At 37.4% G+C, this 16,044-nt stretch overlaps 1 protein-coding gene across 15 annotated transcripts in view; it reads left to right on the forward strand.

Annotated features, from left to right (window-relative positions):
* Positions 1-28: 28 nt before the first annotated feature.
* tacc2 (transforming, acidic coiled-coil containing protein 2) overlaps positions 29-16,044 on the forward strand; it is a 73,438-nt gene continuing 57,422 nt past the window's right edge. For 8 of the 15 annotated variants that reach the window (XM_038307046.1, XM_038307069.1, XM_038307075.1 and 5 more), the window contains exons 1-3: positions 29-418; positions 12,570-12,805; positions 15,414-15,521. In XM_038307046.1, the coding sequence (XP_038162974.1) occupies positions 308-418; positions 12,570-12,805; positions 15,414-15,521 (455 nt within the window). In that variant the 5' untranslated portion in view covers positions 29-307. Of the gene's footprint in view, positions 419-1,530; positions 1,673-5,048; positions 5,150-6,934; positions 7,007-9,881; positions 9,940-12,569; positions 12,806-15,413; positions 15,522-16,044 lie in introns of those variants that run through there. The other 7 variants (XM_038307106.1, XM_038307142.1, XM_038307062.1 and 4 more) reach the window with 6 other exon arrangements.

The raw sequence follows: 16,044 nt of genomic DNA on the forward strand, positions 1-16,044 counted from the left end.
CTTTCCTCTCCCCTCACTGAGATTTTTTTTTCCCTCCAAAGCAAAACCTCAGTCTGTGCTCCTGCGCTGTGATTTAAAGCTCAGTTGCATCTGAGGCTGCAGGGAGCATCTCCTTTTTTCCACTTCCATCACGTTCACTTGATTGAATGGGATTTTATGTAACAGTGACTAGGGAATTAATGTCACAGGAGGACCGCAGGCATCACAGCCAGTGATGCACACACACACAGACAGACATGGAGGCGTGCACAGGGAAGCTTCTGCAGTGATCTGCTTGTTCTGGTGATGCTGAAGCCGACTGATAAAGATGCAGTTCTGCAGAAAGGTGCTCTGCCAGCCGTGTAGCGCCAGGGTCACTTCGCCAGAGGAGGACATGGAATACAGGATGGGGAGCTGCATTGGAATCTCACACAAGCAGGTAAACAGAGGAAGACACTGTTGAATGGAAGCTTTTCATTCAGGGAGAGGTGGAGTGTATATTTAAGATGGACCGGGGGTTCAAAGCAGCAGGGAAATGTTCTGCAGAGAGCAGGAGCTGAGGATAAGCAAAAGGGTTGGGTTTGCAGAGGAAAATAGGAGATAGAGTGACACTTTGGGCTTATATGTTTACCGTAATTAAATAAGTAGCCCTAATACTAGGAAACAGAAGTAACACATATTGAGGCTGGTTTGTAGGAAACAGCTGATCAGAAGCAGGCTATTTATAGGAATGATTTGTAGACTGCTGTGCTTGTTTAAAGTGGCCTTTACAAATGGCAGATAGAAGAGGAACCACATCCACTTTCATCCATCTCAGTGTGAAGATGTTGCTTCTGTTTAATGGAGCAGCTCTCTGAGCGTCAGTCTTTTAATTGTGTGCATGTATTTTTACCTGTCAGTCAACAAGCAAGCACCAACACCCTGAAAATGCCACTGGCAATAAGTGTACAGGGTCATCCTACAGGTGGAACACCTGCAGCCTGCTTCATTGCCTAGCAGATGTGGTCGCAACCCTTTAATCTTTGCACATTTTGTCATGATGTATCTGTAAATAATGTGTTTTATTTGGGATTTTTAGGAAAAACCAAGATCCACCCATAGTGTGAAAGTGAACAGATCGCCAGTTTGTTAAACTAGGGGAAAACAATTTTGCTTTTACATACTGATAGAGGGACTCTAGACTGTCAGGTTGATCTTATGTATATTTGTGGAGTTGGGAGGGGATGCCAGGGCTACACTTTAGGTCAAAAACATGTTTATGTGTCAAAATGAAAAAGTCCAGATAAAAATCCAACACTTATTTAATCTGATATAAATAGAAATAGAGAAACAAGACCTCCATTGTGTTTTTATTTTTTTTTACTTCACTTTTGCCGAGAAAGTGAAAAGTTCAAGGGGTATAAATTACTCTAAAGCATTAAACCCCCATCCTGCTGTTAGTGGCCCGGTTTGTTTACAGTTCATCAACCTACCACCTCCCTGCTCAGCAGACATGGCTACTCCAGCTCCAGTTAGTTCCCCTCCCTCCCCTCCCCACGCATGTCCCCCCGCTGCCTTGTGTCCAGGGCTAAAATAGCAACAGAGGAACCGGGGTTCCTCAGGCGGCAGCACAGATGCATTAGTTTGACAGTAAACAAACCTGAAGGCTGGAACCTGTCTCATTGTTGCAGTGCTGATTTTTTTTTTATAGGCGGTAAGTTTCATCTGTGAGTTTTTTTTGGTGAAGTGTCTCCTTTAGCATTTTATTAGATGAAAATTGTGAGAAATTGTGATAGATGGTGAGTAATTTGTTGGATCCCTTTTATTTTTACATTTGATATATTTATAGATTGTAAAGCATCTAATAGAGCTATTTTTGAAACATTGAGCATTGTTTCATTCTGCTATGTTTACCCGTTTTCACTGAATAATATGTGCTGTTGAACAAACTGAAGAAAAAAACATCAAATGATCTCTTTCTAGAAATTAAGGAGGAGAAACAGGAATTTTTTGTTAGAAAAGATAAGAAGCAGGATAGGAAATGGTAAACTCACATACATGCTCCTCCATCTGAGCCACCCAAGGCTGATGTTACGTGATGGTCAGGCTGTAATGAGGTGAGAAGTGACCTGGCAGAGGTTAAATCATATGATTTCCCATCAGTGCTGCCAAAACGCCTTGAAAAGCCGCTGCCGGCTAAAGTGAACACAGGTTGGTGTAAAGAAGGGGGCTGAAATTACACCCCATTCACGCAAATAGCAGGCAGGGCAGATGAGCTGCCCCACGGCTGAAGGAGTGAAAATAAGGATGTAAGGAGACAGTGTTATTATTCTCATAGAGAATAAATGTTAAAATGTTGGATAAAAAGTGATTCGCAGAAAGGTCAGGGATGCAGCTGGGAAGCACGCATGACAAATCATGCATTAGGCTGGAATAAAGCAGTAAATATGAGGCAACTCTATTTATAAAGTCTTGCATATTCAGGTCATTGCTTCCTGGCCTAACACTGAGCTGGCATTCTGTCCCTGCAGTCATACAAGGAATGCAAATCAAAAGGAAACTTCAGAGCATAAGTTAGGTCTATATGTGATCCTCTAAACATCCTCTTGTACCGCAGTATCTTTTTGTGTCTTATTGTCTTAAATTATGTCCTATAAAAAAGTAAAAAAAAAAAAAATTCTTATTTGTAATTAGTCAGTGTCTGGTTACAAAGCCTAACCTACAAAGAACTGAGTTGTAGATAATTGCATTAAACTGCTGATCTGGGTTAGGGTTGCTTCTTTGTCCAGATAAGACCAGCAACACTGCTGAGAGCCAATCTGTTATTTACCATGTAAGGATTAAGTTGTGCAGGTTCAGTCACTGTGTCATTGTGCAACAGTCATTAATTCACCTCACAGGCACAGGTGCAGAATAAGAGTCAATTCAATTTCAATTCAGTTTATTTATATAGCACCACTTCACAACATGTCATCTCAAGGCACTTTCACAGTTCACCAGATCATCCATCCATTTTCCTTCACGCTTATTCCAAGCGGGGTCGCAAGGGGTGCTGGTGCCTATCTCCAGTTGTCTACGGGCGAGAAGTGGGCTACATCCTGAGTTTTCTAGTCAAGGAAAACCAGTTGATTTCATTGACACATTAACTCGGAGGCAATCCCTCACACTAAGCATACTTGTAGGGACAGTGGGGAGGAAAAACTGACTGAGGTTCAATGAGACAGAAGCAGAGATGCAAAAGGCAATTGTAAAAGGCGGCCACATCCAGGAAACACACAGCCAGTCGCAGTCAGAGAAACAGGACTGCACTAAAAAACAGGCAGATCTCGAACATCTATAAACAAAGGTGTTGATGGCAGCAGCACAGCTGATATTTCTCTCCAGGATGGAGTCACAGCCAAACAGAAACAGACGAGGCGGAGCTACTATGATAAAAAGCAGGGAGAGCACAACGATAGAGATTTAATTAACATATTCTACAGAGTGGAAGAATAGAGATAGAATGAAGCAGAATGATGAAAAAGGGGTCCCTATGTCCTCCAGAAGTCTAAGCCTATAGCAGCATAACTATAGAGATAGCTTAGGATAACCTGAGCCTCTCTAACTGTAAGCTTTATCAAAAAGTAGTTTTAAGTCAAATGAAGTTTGAAAAGTGGGTTTTTGGTTCAGCCTTCTAGGGTAAAATTATGTTACAACCAAATCTTCAATACCGATTGGAAAAACATTTTTGTAAATTTTCTCTGACCCATGCAGAATCAAAATTATACACATTAAGTAATGTTTTTATGATTAAATGCCTTAGGTAGGTACAGAGAAGTCACATGTTTTTGCAGCAGTCTTATGGTATATATTTATGTAGATAATGACCCTCTCTTTTTCTAGAAACTGATTGTATTTGCTTAAGTTTCTGGTACAGACTCACATTTAAGGTATTAATCGTAATTTTTTTATGAAGGTCAACGTTTTCCCAGAAGCTTCACAATAGACTCCTTTACAAAAACGCTTTAATGTCCTTCTCAGCTCTTTAACCAGCTTTAAAAAAAAAAATCAACTGGGTCTCTCAAACACCTAAATTGTTGATTGGATGGCATTTTAAGAACTTGGAGATAGACCTCCCTCATGAATACCCTATACACCTTGTACAATGCTTTACAACCACTGGCAGCAAATCTGGCCCTTGGCATAATGCTGCCTCCACCATGCATGACTGCTGTTTCTTTATATGTTCTTAGATTTTAAAGGCCTTTATTACTCTCCTCCAGTAATTTCATCAATGATGTAATTTTTTTTAATTTGATTTGTCCATGGGGGTGGCTGCATATATGCAGTCTTGGTTGAAGGTGTAGATTTTGGATCAAGAGGTTGTTCCTTGGTTGGCTACTCTATCATTCCATGGCGATCTAAAACTGCCTTAACTGTGGAAAATATCTGGTCCTTCAGTAACTTCAAGATTATAAATGGGTTGAAGAAAAAAAAAATTTAAGCTGTTGTGGAATATTAAAACCAGCTTTCTCACAGGTGAGGGGGATATTTTTGGTCGAATGGTTGACATGGACATAACTGGGTATTTTAACAGAACAGCAACCCAAACACAAGCACTTAGTTTTAGAAGACTTACAACAAGGCTCCTGTCTTCCCTGAGCTCTGAATTTAGCCCTACAGAATGCAAGGAAACCAACCAGCCCTATTTTTTTCCATAAGTGGATTTATCCCAGGGTCTTGTTGACGGCTTAAGATGCTCTGATTTGAGGAGTCACAGCCACCCCTTTTTCATCCTTACTACACTAGGAATATTCCCAGTATTTCTATAAAACATGATGCTGTTGTTTTCCGACCTTTTAAATCACACCAGCCAATATAAAGTTGCCCTTTTGCCCTGCAGGTAGGTTTTGCCATCAGTATGTTAATCCCTTTAACAGCAAACATATTCTCCATTCCTTCTCACCATGTGGCCGTTCAAGCTCAAAGGGTACCACCCTAATCCTGCAAGAGCATAAATCTCTTACTATTGAGGGGCAAGCAGGTTGTTTTTTATTCTGTCTCTCTTCAGCACCAGAGCGGCCGTATGCTGACAGTCTCTCTGTTCATAGTGTCTTTCAGCCAGCTGATGTGAGAGGCCGTTGGTCTGGGTAGTTGTGGCCCTGCACCTGGCTCAGCCATGGGAAACGAGAACAGCACAACTGAGGCATTGGTAAGGGAGAGATCGCTTCTTGCTCCCCCACTGTGCTGCTTCACATAACCATTCTATTCTGAGCACCGAGGTCTACCAAAGCTAACGTAGTTTTGTGATGACTAACTGTTAGATGTCTGTGACAGAGGCTTTTCTATCCAGCATTAACATTAAAATCATGCTTTATCTCTGAGTAATCTGAAGAATTTAAACTTGGATGAATTATGCTAAGAAAATGTATCATAATGACCATTACTTTTTTTTTGTTCTCATAAAAACTTGGCTGTTTAGTTGCATGTAAAATCTGTTATTTTGACTGGATAGCTAAGATACAGTTCTAGAAACATTTCTCTTGCTGCAGTTTTGTACCTATAGAACCCTTTGCAGCAAAACAATAATTGTCCCATGTGACTGGAAGACTTCAGGCATGGAATTTTGGATTAATCTAATAGGATTAAAATAACCATTTGTCTCATGAACAGCTTATAATCAAGGTCCAGAACCCAGTTAAGATTGGGGTTAAACTCTGATCCTGTTTTCCTGAGAATAAGCTTCCTGCAATGTGTGTAAAACAAGTGTTAAAATGGGAATCAGAGATAAAGCAATTGATATAACCATCAAGTTTAACACAATTCTGATGTAAAAGTTCATACAGTATTTATTTCTTTTCAATGGCTGTTGTTCTACCCTGTTTCTATCCATAACTGTGACGGGCAGGAGATAGGAACCATCGGATTTAACCTTGATTGATTCTGATTGATGATTGGGAAGAAAATGGTAAAAAATCTGGTAAATTTTTTGTACTTCAATAATTAATCACAAAAACTGCATCAACCAACAATATGTACTTTGATTTTCAGGCCTGTTTTTTTGATATTTAAAAGAAAATACATGTCAAATTTCCACATACTTAACCAGTTTAAGTGAAAAAAAAAAACCAACCAAAAATAAATGAAAGTTTTTTACATGCTCCTTTATTGGAATACATATTTAAAAAGGTTTGGATCAAAAACTAGGATTTCTATAACTGTGATCAGGTAGGCCTGTAAATTTATTTTCTTTTATTTATTCTTTAGGTTTTAAATATATAAATGATTTCAGAGATTCTACATTCATTCAAATACAATTACCATGAAGTGGGCAATAAAATTATGGTTTCCATTTTTACTCCAATTTTTTTTTTCAAACTTCCAAGGTTTGAAAAAAAACCTCTGTTAAGATTTCCAGAGTCCCTACTCTGGTTTCCTTTAAATCTCTGGCCTTTTCCAGTATAGCTGTCTTGGCGATTAAAAAAAGAATAAAAAGATTTCTGCAGTAACAAGATTTTCTTTTTTTTAACAGTTGAATTTTTCTGTTCATCTGTCTTTTATTGATTACATTTCAAACACATTTTACAATACATTGGCTACCATGTAGCTAATGTTTATAATCACAACTTTCTAGAAGTTCACTGTTACCTGCAGGTGTGCTATAGTGGTTACTCTTGTAGCTGAGTGAACCTCTTTGCATGATTTGAAAATGTACAACTGAGCTCATTGCACAAGATTGGTATCATTTATCAGATCCAAACTGTAACCCCAAGTATTGAGAGTCCCCTGCACTGCATAGCTGGCTTCAGATTGCACAGGGAGTTTGCCTAATGGTGGCAAATGTTGGCTATACAACTCTCCTTTTGTGGCTATTTATTCTCTTTATCCAGTTTATGTCTTTTTTATACCACCAAAGATAGTTTAAGCCACATTAGTGGTAAGTGTACCATAATTGAAAAGCTGTTTATAAAACAAACGCTGGTATTCCCTATTACAGCCAGAAGAGGGCGCTCCAGAAAATGTGATTCTTTTTCCACCTAAGCAGCAGAACCAACCTGAAACCCTGCAGGTACAAAAAACTGTAAATGTGTGACAGTGTGAAAGCATGTGTTAACATGTGCGTGTAAAGGTAGAGCGTTTGGAGTGTTTTTTTGCTCTGAACACTGTGCTTGCTATGCTGCAGTGGTTTGCAGTGCTTGTTTGGTAGAGAGGAAGCAAATTTTTGGACTTTTTCTGAGATATAAACAGTTTCTCATTTGTGAAATAATTCTTAAAGGATTGGATTTAAATGTACTGCAATTGTTTAATTACTTTTTGGGATTTTATTGTATCCTAAATTCAAACAGTGAAAGCATTTGGTTGCATACCTCATTAAAAGGTGTAGATCCTTTATAGATTGATGTCTTCCAATATAATTACACAGACTTTAAGAGTAGTACTTGTTCAGATTTATGTGCCCCATAATAAATGAGAATAAAATTCCAATTTATGGACACTGTGTTTGCTTGAAGGATGTAGTTAAAGTCTGTTTCCATTTCTACTTAGAAGTTTTAATGTCCAAGTTCCAACTGGATAAATACAAGACTGGTCATCTGTTGCTGAAGTGCCATCACCATTCAGCCTTTCTGTTTTTTTGTTTTGTTTTTTTTTTTGCCAAAAAGCTTGCTCTCTCTTTTTGGGATGCTTGGAGGAACCACAGACAGCTCTCAAACATTTAGAAAACAAAACCTTCTTTTAAAAACCTTTAATGTCTACTTGTTTCCTATGACTTCATTTTTAAATATCTGATCGATGCTGATGTGGCTATCCTTAGCTTTTCTTTCTACATAAACTTTAAAAAGAAGATTGGTATAAGTACTTTTTATGGTAAGTTGACAAAGTAGAAAAAAAAAACTTAATCAGATTTTTGAGATCCTGACTAGCTGGTCATCCATCAAGGCTAGGAATATTTCTTTTTGCTCTGCTACAAAACCTTTATTGCATCTCTGAAATGTTTTTTTTTTTTTATCTCTGTATATATTTAACTCTGTATCATATAACCTGTTTTAGTGTTAGTTGCTTATAGTACAGGTAGTTGGCCTGTTAGTGAGCCAGTGTATTAGTTAGTTTTTGTTTATACTTATAAAACTAGGACTAGGTCACATTTTTATGTCAAAGTTGTATTATTATTTGAATAATCTTTTCGAACTCTAGATTTACAACAACTTTACACTAATAAAGTACAACACTCCTTAACACAGTTAATCAGTTTTTTATGACCAAAAATACAAAAAAATGAATGGCCTTCTAGCCTCTCATCTTTTTATTATATTTTTACTTTAGCAACAGTTTGAGAACCATTGCTCTGGAGTAGATTATTTTCTCCTTTAAGCAGGCTTTTAGTGCATGCCCAACCTTTGGCCTTATTTCCCAGAATTCACCTGCAAAGGGATAAGTATGGAAGAGGATTAGGGCCACTGAAAAAATTAAAAAAGTTTTGATTTTTACATTTCAGTTTAATGTGGGGAAAAAAGTCAGAATTTTGAGATTAAAATCAGACTTCTGTGAAAAAAAAGTCAGAATTCTGAGATTAAAGTCAAAATTCTGAGAAAAAAAGTCAGAATTCTGAGAAAAACGACAGAGTTCTGAGATTAAAGTCAGAATTCTGAGAAAAAAAGTCAGAATTCTGAGAAAAACGACAGAATTCTAAAAAAAAAAAGTCAGAACTCTGAGATTAAAGTCAGAATTTTGAGAAAAAAGTCAGAATTCTAAAAAAAAGTCCGAATTCTGAGATAAAAGTCAAAATTCTGAGAAAAAAAAGTCCGAATTCTGAGAAAAACGACAGAGTTCTGAGATTAAAGTCAGAATTCTGAGAAAAAAAGTCAGAATTCTGAGAAAAACGACAGAATTCTAAAAAAAAAAGTCAGAATTCTGAGATTAAAGTCAAAATTCTGAGAAAAAAAAGTCAGAATTCTGAGAAAAACGACAGAGTTCTGAGATTAAAGTCAGAATTCTGAGAAAAAAAGTCAGAATTCTGAGAAAAACGACAGAATTCTAAAAAAAAAAAGTCAGAACTCTGAGATTAAAGTCAGAATTTTGAGAAAAAAGTCAGAATTCTAAAAAAAAGTCCGAATTCTGAGATAAAAGTCAGGATTCTAAAAAAAAGTCAGAATTTTGAGATTAAAATCAGAATTCTGAGAAAAAAGTCAGAATTCTAAAAAAAAAGTCAGAATTCTGAGATTAAAGTCCAAATTTTGAGATTAAAGTCAGAATTCTGAGAAAAAAGTCAGAATTCTAAAAAAAAAGTCAGAATTCTGAGATTAAAGTCCAAATTTTGAGATTAAAGTCAGAATTCTGAGAAAAAAGTCAGAATTCTAAAAAAAAAATCCGAATTCTGAGATAAAAGTCAGGATTCTGAAAAAAAGTCAGAATTTTGAGATTAAACTCAGAATTTCTGAGAAAAAAAAGTCAGAATTCTGAGGAAAAAAGTCAGAATAATTTTTATGTATTTAATTTTTAATTTTTTTCAGTGGCCCGAATCGTCTTCCGTAGATAAGAGAAACAGTAGGAAGAAAAAAAATGAAAGAAGGAAGCCCTGGGCAGGTTTACTACCATACTGGAAAGATGGGAGAAAAGACAAGGGGTTGTAGTTGGAGGAGGGGACAGAAAGTGAGAGAGAGAGAGCAGAGAGTGTACAGTGGCAAGGGGGAGGTGAACACTCAGCACTCCTCTGTTACTGTCTCAGCAGAGGAGCTGTGTGTTTGTCAGTGTGGGCCAGTGTACTCTATCTACTCTTTTACACACCCTCCAAGACTCAGTGGAGGCTTATGGAAATTTAACCGGGAGGGGAGCGGCAGCAGCTGAGGAGGAGGAGGAACTTAGCTGAGTCAGTGCAGAAGAGAAGAGGGAGCGTCAGCAGCATGTGTTGTAGCATGTTCCAGTCTCACTGTCTGCCCCTCATCAAAAGAGCTCTGAGCAGGAGCACTGTAGAGTCACCTTCAGCACGGAGAGGCGCACTGCTGGGTAAGTGCGGCACTCACATGCACAGTGGGAGGAAACTCCACTTTTCTTCCTAACTGGAGTCATGTGTGAACCATTCAAGTTTTTACAAGCACATGATACGATGGATTAAGATGATGTGCTGCTGTGCAAAGGTTTCCAGGCAACCTCAGCCTGCTTTCTAGTTTGTTCCTGCAGGGTAATTAATAGCAGCAGCCCATCTTTCTGGCGTGAAGCCAATTGATATAAAGGACTTTGGTTTTCCACTTAACTGACCCATATGTTGACCTTTAAAGGTCCAGTATCATTGTGAATGATTGTTGACTGTAAACATCTTGAATGTCCTTTTCACACAGGCCTGTGATTACTGTGTGCAAGTAAAGAAAAATGTATTTTATTAATCTGATTATGCAACCATGATACAGAAAATAGAACCAGCAGTGAGATCACAGCCGTTTACAGTGACATCCCTGCAGCAGGTCTTTTAGATCCATTTCCTTTTGTTTTGTTTTGGCATTTTTGGTTTATATTTTATGCTCTTGCATTATTGCTGCAAGGCATCCTTGCTTTTGTTTCGAAAATATGTAAAAACAAAAGTATATAGGAGTCTTAAAAGGTTTTAAATAAGCTTTTTGCATCCAGGTAAAAGGTTTTACATGGTACTTTTACTCTGTACTGTATGTGTCAAACATAATAAGCTCTCTGTTGCGCTGGCAAAGCTCAGGCTTCTGACTTTTACACCTTATTTGTTATTCTGATTCCAGCATGTTCTTTCAATTAGTAAACCACTGTAATGTACAGGAGGCTGGTTGTCACATACTTTCCTGCATGTTTCAAAAGGAGGCTTGTTTTCTGCAGCTGTACCTGTTGAGGTTTTTCAGAAGTTTTCATGTTTCAACCACAAACCTCAATGCATTCATTGGGGACTTTTCTCCCCCAACACCAAAAGGTGCACATCTATGACGCGTAGGAAAGGTGATAAGTGATTGTAACTGTTTTAACAAATAAATGATCATCTGCAACGTGCAGCAATGTGTTTGTATTAACTGCCCTTTAAAAGTCAGCTACTGTAAACGGCAAATGGGCTTCATTAGTTTGGTCTTAAAACACCTTACTGTGGGGACATTTGTTGTGGGTTTATCATTCTGTGTTTTTTTTTTCTTTGCTTTGCTTTAGTCTATGCCAGGAAAGTGGTTTGAGTTGATAGGAATGTTTATTGTGCAAGATTCATAGTCATTGACAACTGTAAACAAACAGCCAGGACTACAACTGATTTGTTAGAGCACAGCCTTTATTTTATAATGGCCTAGACAAAGCCTAAATTTAGCTCTAATTAAGAACTTGTTTGTTAAATGATTAATTTAATGTTTGTAGAAGCTAAAATAAAAATCTGGTACTTTTACCCTTCCCTAACATAGTTTTGCATTATTTTTTATGGTTAATCACATAAAACATCACTAAGATACCTTTTAGTTCAGGTTTTAGTGTGACTAAATTTAGAAAAGTTCAAAGTGTTTAAACAGGATTGCAGGTAAGGACTAAACTGATGCAGCAGAAACATGTCATACCCTAATATTGTATGAATAGAGTTTTCCGTGCTCCATTAACTGAGCAGCGCCATGAGGGAGAAATTCCACTGAATTATGACTTGACAGTTGACCGTTTGCCTGCTATGAGGGCGACGTTGCTGCAACACGATGCCACTGCCAAGTGTTGTTGTGTGTGCATGTCTGTGGGCGGGACTGTTTCCCAGTCCTACCAATGGGACTCATGATAAAATTACAGATTTATGCTTTTAGATGTTTCAAGGGTGGAGTTTTAAGCTTATAAAACCAAAATGACATAATGCTGTCTCTATTAACTTCTTTGTAATGATTATACCAAATGCTTATTATGCTGCGCACCATCTGGAAATGGATTTCATGTCTGTACTTGTTCACTTGGTAAATCATTTTCCGAGCCCTAACAAAAGAAAATATAGCATAAACTTCCTTCGATGTGTTTAAAGTGAACATCTGTTAAATCTTGTAATCACACAACTTGTTTAATAAGTTTATTGCTCGTAAGGCGCAAGAGCAGGGAATAGCATGAACAAAGCCTCAGAGGTAAAGTCTAAGGCAGTTAGCCCAGAATTTAGACTTTGAAGCTGCATGAAGCTTTTGGAGTTGCGATTGATCTAAATCTGTTCGTCTCTACGTTGGTCTGTCTGTCTGAACCGTGTATTACCAGCTGCCTTCCTTCTAAAGCTGGAACTTTGTTTTTGAATCTGTATGCAAATAAGATATTTAATGCTCCTAGTCAGGACTGAACACGGCAGATAAGCATCAAACATGTTCAGAGGAGTTAATGTTCTTCTAGGCTGTTATCAAAAAGGCTGATTGCAGTACACAAGGTATAAACAGTTGACGCTGGGCCAATATATGTCTGTAACTGTATCAGAAAAGCAGGCCAAACAGGTGTTAGGTGATAGGACAGACTCCAGACTCTCTGCTGCACCAGCTGTTTATGTAATGGTTAAACACATGGGCGGAGCTTTTCCATTTGTTGCTCCTGAGAATTAATCTCTAGTTGTTTTTGTGGTTTTCCTCCAACATGCTCACGCTTGTTCGACTACATACTGAGCTTGCTAACACGATCTCTTCACTGTCCGACAGACTGATGCAGAGAGTCTTAGCGGGAGGGAGAACCAGGCACTGCTGACCGAAGCCTCCACCTGCCGACCCAGCCTTCTGTCTCAATCAGTCCTCCCAGAGGTCCCAGTCATCACTGGAGTGGAGGAAGACAGAGGAGCTGTAAGCGAGGAGGACAAGGAGGAGCTGGAGTTTCCTCATGATCTGCTCCCCAGTTTGGATTTCAGCAGTGAACTGAACATCTGGGAGTCCTCACTGGGGTATGTAGAAATGTCCTCTAGGTTACAGCTGTTATTTTCACCTAAGAGGAAATTACAGTTATTATAGTTCTTAAACTAACAAAAATGTCCAATTAAACCTACTTTGACACACTTATTTCTTTATGGGCAAAAAATATATCCCATATCAATGAGATCAGGTTTCACTGGGAAGAAAAATCTAGACTCATTTTTTTTAATTAAGTTAGTTATTTTGTTTTTGTGTCTGTTCGGATTTTCAGGGGAGAAATAATTAAACAAACTTATTCTTCTGATAAAATGAAATGACCTCATGCATTACTGCTGGTGGCACCCACACAGTTAAAAAACAAGCATTACTTTAACACCTATAAGGCTGAATATTACTCTGTTTCAGATAACATTCGGTCCCACTCCAAATTAGTGTAAAATTTATTCTATAGCCAGTGTCAAATTTTTTTAGAGTTAATTTTACACATATATTGTTAAAAAATAAAAAAGACCTCTCAGAGAATGACGGGCGATTGATGTCATGTAGAGTAAAAGTTACAGCGGATGTCTGTCACATTTTACACAGATTATTAACTCCAACACATGAGCTGATTTACACTCGGTATAGTTGTAAATACTCCACCTAGAGTTAAATAGGCTAACTCTGAATTTTCAACACCTTCAACAACTTTTATTCTGTGAAACAAGGCTTTGCAGGGCTTTAAACCTTGTTCAAAGTTCCTTTGTGATCTCATGGATGTATTGTTTATTTACTCTTGGTGCAATTTTGAAAATGTTGAAGGTTAAATTGTGTTGTGTGTTTTCCTTTATTCGCACATAATTGCTCAGGCCATTGTTGGCTGACGTCTCAGCACCCAAACATGGCTTTGTAACCGTAGTACACCATAGTGATTATTGTTGGTGACTTTATTCCCCATTTTAAATTTCTATAGATATACATCTTTCCCCTACTTCATGTTGTCAGACAGCTCCAGTAGAAAGATCTGGATTAGCTTGTAATCTTTTTCAGGCCAGTATGCTGTTAAGAAAGGGCTTTTTTGTTATTCAATGGGGAATGAGTGTGTTTTTATAGAGACAGGTTGATTTGCATATTTTTTCCCGAACCACATAAAATCATAGTTTTCTTTTTGTATTTATTCCAGCTGCACTTGTTTAAAGTAAAATAAAGAAAGGACTGAATATAAGACTTTTATTATGAAAAAACTAAATTGACAAATCCCATAGCTTGTCTGTTAGTGAATTCTGACCTGATAAACTGCAGCACATCTGAGACGATCAGGTTCTAGATGGAAATCAGAAGATCTGGAGGATTTGCTATTATGGTACTATGCCTATACAGAAATAAAAACATATAAAAAGAAGGCAACATGTTCACAAATATAGGTTGTTCTTTACTTTACACTAATTTAATGAGATACAATCTGCCAGAATAATGGCTGCAACCTGCAACTTTCACCGCATTTATATGCATGGCTTGGATATCGGATATTGAACTCTGAAAACTCAGATGACTTTCCAACTTCTGTGAGTGTCTTCATATATCTGAATCAGCAACTTGGAAAAATCTTATTTCCTAGTATTAGAGGACACCACTAGTTTAACATAATGTATATTATGTAATAGTAGTTAGTATCTACACAAGATAAAAGTACTGATGAGGTGATATCTCCAAAAGTAGCTGCAAAAACTTCCAAAACAGGTCTAAATCAAGAAAATTTTAGTTTTTTTTCTATCAGATTTATCTATAGTCCTTAATATATATAAATATTTATACATAAATATACTAATAAATATAGCTGTTAGGGTCGGCTGTCAGTACTTGGTAAAAACGTGCTTTATGCAGATACTGTTTAATTTTCCAAGTGCTTTCATTTTGGTATCTGGACAGTTATTGATCATTAAGGACAGAATTAATCAGAAAACTGGCCTTTGACCTGATTGACTGTGAAATGCATACAAATATGAAGACGTCGTGAGCAAGACTTGGAAATGAGACCTTTTAAAGCCTGTTAAGGCTGGAAATGCTCCACATTAGATCATTCTATTAACTATTCTAATATCTGCCTTGTTTAGAGACTGAGCTTCAAATCTGTTTAAATCTGTGAAAACACAAAATAAATTACATCAGTTTGTTTTTTTAAATAAGAAAAGGTCCACAGATAGAGACAAACATGAAAATAGCAATACATATATCAGTAAAACCTGATTCGATTTCATTCTGATATTATAGAAACAATTACTCAGAAGAAAGGGTCTATCTTTTTTAGTTACACTAACTTGTCATTTTGGTCTCATTAGCTGCATGTTTTGTTGCACCCTTTATGTTTACACTTTTACCAAACAGTTGGTGAACTGACAAATGTACAGAGAAACAAAATACTGTTAATACTTTTACTGCTTGAGAAATGTCTATCTAAAAAGAAGCATGTTCAGTGAATTGTGATTGAAATATTTAATTACTGGCGCCAAATATTTACCAACATTTTATTGCTGGATATTAAATGCATTACTTTGTTGACATGGATGCATTGTTAGTAATACGGTAAAGCGTCGTTATTCAGTTGACATTAAAGTTAGCTCCATAACTATCTGTGTGTGTCTCCATGTTATTTGTCAGCAGAGCTCATTCTAGCTCTGAAGGGAGAAAATGTGAACAGGTGAACCCCCTGCTGGTGGGCCTGCAGCATAACATGGATGTCGGTGGATCACTGCTGGTTTTAGATGGAAGGTACCACATGACTTTGGTCAGCTGTAAATGAGATCATGGAGTTAAAAATCATGCGCTTGGATTTGATTTAATATTTCTAACTCGTGCCTGATCGCCATGATGTTATTGCTATGGTGCTGCCTGATTTCTGTGTGTAATGATTAATTTCTTCATGATAAGGTGACTCATCTGCCATTAATTTTTGACTATGTTATGGCTTTGATATTAACTGACAGTCTCAAGCTGCACTACAAATCCTGTAATGCTGTAGTGGATAAATAAACAATTAAAACGGTAAAGAATATAATCCAGTTTTTTTTTTTCTTACTCACTGGAGACTTATTAGTGTGAAAGATGAAGACATTTGCTTTGCTCTTTTTCCAGGCGTGGCAGAAATCATTTTCGCTCCTGTCTGCTGGAAACGCTAGAGTTTATTTACTGCTCCACCCTTTAGTACAAAGTGCCAAGAGAATTAGATGCAGGCTTGAATGACAGGTTTGTTAGTGAGCAGCATACTGAAGGAGAGGATGTGTTTGCAAGGATA

Source organism: Cyprinodon tularosa, unplaced genomic scaffold, assembly GCF_016077235.1.
Source record: "Cyprinodon tularosa strain WSP-4 unplaced genomic scaffold, ASM1607723v1 ctg116, whole genome shotgun sequence".
NCBI lineage: Eukaryota > Metazoa > Chordata > Actinopteri > Cyprinodontiformes > Cyprinodontidae > Cyprinodon > Cyprinodon tularosa.